Genomic DNA, 5367 nt, shown 5'->3' with positions numbered 1-5367 from the left:
GGGCAGGGGGTGGAGTTTGGTTCGTGTCCGAACGGCGCGGCGGAGAGGCTACAGAAGGGAAACTCGGAGTAGGGTAGACTATAGGGAGTACATGGAGTAAAGCAGGATGGGGGAGGGTAGCGAAGAGACGAGAGAGAAGAGAGGCCGTAAGTGACAGAACGGAGGTGGTATAGGTGAATGCTGCTGGACAACCGAACCACCCGAACTCTACTCGCCCGCGCCGGTATTTAAGGGAGAGCCGCGAGCGTAGCGCGCCAGTTGTTAGTACGGCCGGTTCATACTTGGCTTTCGCGGACTGACACTCGCTGGATCGTCACGTCGCGTGACGTCGAGTGCAGTTAAAGCGCTAAAAGTATTGCACGAAAAAAAAAAGAAATATATATATATATAAATCTTTAATAAGTAATCTCAATATTTTCTCGATAAATAAACTTGATATAAATAAATCTTAATGAAAAAATTGTACTTGAGTGACGCTTAAGTGACGCTTAAGGGGAACCAGAGGTAACCACGTGACCGTTCATCGTTCGTCCTAATTGTTGATTCATCCTTCAAACCGTCGCGATATAATTAAAGATCTTTCTTTACGGTCGTAAACACATAAGTGTGAAGTTAAGTGAATATATGAGGGACTACAAAATTTCTCTTTAAACCGACAACGGCGTTATGTGAAACTACACATATGGCATTATTCGAACTCTTCGTACTTGAAGACCGAAAGAATTTGACACTTTTGAATCTCGGATGGTACAGATGAGTGTATCAAAGAGGTATGAGCATGTTTGTCGTTTACTTCATATAACTTTAAAAGAAAATTGATTATTTTGAGAATAATTTTAATTTTAAAATGAACTTTATAACTGTGATATCTATAAATAATAATAATAGTAATAATAATAATAATAACAACTACTAAGTAAGAGAGATATTTAGTTATAAAATGGATGAGATTATCATCACTTTGAAGTCGCAATATCGAAAATAAAGATAAATGTAAAAAAAAAAGATGACGTGATCTTTTCGTGATAGCACTTCCACAAATAGCATGAGAAGTTAATATAATATGTCGCTTTAATATAAATATATATTTCGCATTTAATAATGTTGCATTTCTATTTTTTATTTTTATTAACGCAAGTTTACTAATTACACATTTATGATTTCAAACGTTACTTTACAAATGACAAAAGAAAATATTGTTAATATCGATTAATATATGAAACAGGATAAACGAATAATTCTTTTTAAATTGAAAATGTAAAAAAATGTAATTTGTATAATTTTAAGAAACAAATATAACCGTAGAAGAATTTTCTTAAGCTTATATATTTTTATTTAATTATATATTTTTAGATAATTTTCTAAAGACAACGTTTGTTTTTTTTATCTTATAATGAAAGAATTTTGTTGACTTTTTGTTTCTTATGTCTTATTTATTCTTTATTACATAAATTATTGTTACATAAATGATGTTACATAAATTATTCTTTTACAATTATTTTGTGTCCAATTTCTTTATATCTAGTAGACTTACTCAGATGCTCTGTTTCTATTAGATCACCTTATATATGACGACCAAAGAATCTATAAACGAGATTAGGCAATTAGTCTGTAGCATCTTTGATATCTGTAAAAATATTATCTTGTATAACTTCATTTCATTTTATAGTTTTTTAATACAATAGCTGGAATACTTTCGAAAATTATTTTCTAAAAATATTTATAAAATAGATGTAAGGTTTCAGAAAAAAAAATTGATATAATATTCATAATTCTGAAAAATCTGTAGTAATAATTATACATCATTAATATATATGTTTGTGAATTAAAAACTATATATTAATTATATAAATTTTTTAATCAGATTTTTAAATTATGACATAAACTTGTAAGATATATTATACACCGTTTATATTTTTCGGAATTTATAGAAATTTTAAAAAAGCTGCAATATTTCTTATTTAAAAAATTATATACAATATAGAGAGAGAAGCATTATTATAATGTTAATCAAATAGTAATATTTATCGCCATAACGGTCAGAACGTTAAGATGTCGAACTATTGTAAATTCATTAATAATAAATAAATGAATTAATTTCAGAAATTATAATTGCGTGCCGATATGGTTGTCGGACTTTCAACGCAATCACATCTGAAAATATTAATAATCCCCCCAAAATTCTTATTAATATTTTCAGATTTGATTGCGTTGAAAGTCCGACAACCATATCGGCACGCAATTATCATTTCTGAAATTAATTCATTTAAATGAATTTACAATAGTTCAACATCTTAACGTTCTGACCATTATGGCGCTTCTTAATTTAAAGCATTATGTTTAACATTAGCGGTCTTTCAATCTTATTATTAGTAATATTTATGTAAATTTATAAAATTATTTATAAAATTTTTTATAGATTCTAAACAAAAAAACAATAAAAAGTTACAGTTATTGTAACTTGCACAAGATATTTTTTTAAAGAAAATTAATCACTATCTATAAAAAATTTTTTGCTATACAAAATATATTAGAAACACACATTGAAATATTCAGTTTTGATTATAAAAGGCATTCTTACAATTATTTTCAGATAAAGAATATGGACGACGAAGTCTCTTTTTGTATTGGATAGTTTTGTAAATTAATTATTAATTATTTCGTTTCCGTATATCCTCATTCTGATTAAAAAATATTTCGCTGTTATCTTAATAGGTCTTGCGTTTATATAAGTTTAAAACATATTACAAAAGCCTGATGGCTTTCTGGAACAGGTACTCGATGCTGCTGCTGGCATTGGGGTTGATTTTCACGCAATCGTCTGTCGGAGCTTTACCACGAGAAGGTACATATTTTGCACGATCGAATGTTTCGTCCGAATTCACCGGGACGTCTTCCAGTCACAGTATTTCGGTCATCAGGATCTTGTCCGATGGACGATTGGAACGGTTCATCCGATGGCCCGGAGTTTGCGTCAAGGAGATCATTGTCAATTGGGGGTGGGCATAGCTGCATTTTTTCTTAATAGGATTGAAACAGTTAGACCAAGTTAGATAGTTTTGTTATAGCCGAAGCAATTAAGCGCAAACAAATTGCTTCATTATGTATCTAACATCGAAATCTGAACTCGCCGATGTTGCTCTGCTTGTATTATGTGCTTTCTTTCATGAAACATGTCGAATGTTTTCATAGTAACAAAGGCTAGTAACAACTTGTGCTATCCTCTTTCCTGAAATAACATTTTCTCGGGTATAAGCAAATCTCTTCTTCCTATCCCACCTACAATCGTCCCGCTTCCCTTCCCTGCCATCATACGTAGTCGGGAGGATTGAAGCGGGAACTCGGTTGGCAAGCATGAAAACAATGCCGCCTTTCACTATTGCCAATATGTGGAAGCTTGACTGTTATGTATACATTTAGCGTCGGTTAGGTCTTTCAAATGCCACCCATCGCTCCGAAGAACGCTGATACAATCTAATGGAACAGTCTCTGTGAATCCTTGTCAACCGTAATAAGTTTCAATACAATTGGAATGTATTAACGCTCGCTAGAAGAATTGATGCTCAAACGAATGAATAAATTATACATTTTATTTTTTCTTCTCTGCCGGATTACATAATAAAGAATAAATCTATTTTTTATATATTTTTTAATAAATTTATTTTTCTAATAAAAAATTGTATATGTTAATATATTTATACATATCCTAATACATATTTATATAAATATAATCTTAATGCTAATTAAGCAGTTATACAAAATTACATGATAATAAATTGGACTCTATGAATTTTCTTTGCTTGATGATATATATACGATATAATAATATAACTGCTTGAAAAACGTCTAAAGAGATATTTTAAAAGCACATAATTCTTTTTAAAAGTATGTATTTTTTTCTGTTATAATAATAAGAAATAGAAGAGGAAGAAAAAAGAGAAAATAAATTGTTACATAAAAAATGTCAATGATTCATGAATAATATAACTCAGTTCCAAAAAAAGCGGTACACTATAAATTTGCCAAAATTTGAAAAATTTACCAAATTTCAAATGATCATAACTTGGTAAATAATGAAGATAAAAATATGTTTAAAAAAGCAAAACAAAGCTTGAAATGTCCACTTTAAGATTATTTGAATGGGAATTGTACTAGGCCATTATTTTCAAAATGGCGAATGACAAAGTGACAACATGCAAAATTGATAATCGAAGGTTCAACTTTGCGATGGTGCATGATGTGAATTAGGTGTCGTCGCTCAATGGGACAACATGCACGTGAAAGTATAGAATTTTATCTTTAAAATGCTTTTTTACCGACCTCGATACGATCATTTTTCGCTGAGTTATTCCAAATTTAAGATAGCGCTGTCATTAGCTTAAATTATGCAGGGCTGAATAATATTTAAAATAGTTCCATTTTAAATATGTATTTAAAATGGAAATAGCATTTTACATTTTCCATTTAAATGGTTTTTGGAAAATCATTTTCATTTTACATTTGAAATGGAATCTTGCCTATCATTTAACCATTTATAAAATAGGTAAATGGTTTTTCTATGTTTTCACAAATTTTCCCTAGAATCATTGACGTATAAAAAGAACTAAGTCCCATGATTAACCGAAGATTTTTATAAATATTCAAATAAACTGCAAATTAAACTGTAAAGAGAAAATTAATTCCAAATAGTCCATAAATATTGATTAAATATCTCTTAATAAAAAATGAATGTTCCTGAATTATGTAAAATACTATATATATTTCTAAAAATGTATATTACTCTTAACATCTAATTTTGACCGTAACCGGCGCTTTTCATATTAATTTGATTTATTCAAGTAAACGGTCCCGTTTCCAAATTATAATATTAAAAAATTTAAAATATTCCCGTGAGAAATACTTTATTTATAATATTGTAGTCAGGACTTCGAATTACGTTGAAAATGGATTTCAAACGTAAAATACTTTTATACAATTTATACCATCTTGGCGGAAAGTTTTTACGAAATATTATTATAGATTGAAATAAGATCTTAGAAATTCTTAGTTTTTCGTAGATATTTGTAGTGGGACGTAAAGTAATGTTATTTGAAAAACCAAAAAATTCTCCGCCCACAAACAACGTTTTACGTCTTACATTTTAGGTCTTACATACGAATACCTACGAAAAACTAGGGATTTTTGAGACAAACAAATCTCACTTTATGTCTCACTACGAATATCTACGAAAAATTAAGAATTTCTAAGATCTTATCTCAATCTATATATAGTTGTTCTGTACTTTTTCGTAAAAATTTTGTTCCGCTATGGCAAGAAAAACCATTTTTGCATTTGAAAACCATTTAAAATACCTATTTATCCATTTTA

General features: G+C 29.5%; 1 protein-coding gene across 1 annotated transcript in view; it reads left to right on the top strand.

Annotated features, from left to right (window-relative positions):
* Positions 1-446: 446 nt before the first annotated feature.
* The window catches only part of LOC108722691 (uncharacterized), an 8641-nt gene continuing 3720 nt past the window's right edge, over positions 447-5367 (top strand). Inside the window, exons 1-2 of the mRNA XM_018447928.1 lie at positions 447-770; positions 2775-2999. Coding sequence (XP_018303430.1) covers positions 745-770; positions 2775-2999 — 251 coding nt within the window. The 5' untranslated portion in view covers positions 447-744. The remainder of the gene's footprint in view (positions 771-2774; positions 3000-5367) is intronic.

This window comes from Mycetomoellerius zeteki, unplaced genomic scaffold (genome assembly GCF_001594055.1).
Source record: "Mycetomoellerius zeteki isolate Tzet28-1 unplaced genomic scaffold, Tzet1.0 scaffold212, whole genome shotgun sequence".
In the NCBI taxonomy this organism is placed as follows: Eukaryota; Metazoa; Arthropoda; class Insecta; order Hymenoptera; family Formicidae; genus Mycetomoellerius; species Mycetomoellerius zeteki.
This window is presented reverse-complemented; position numbering and strand designations above follow the sequence as displayed.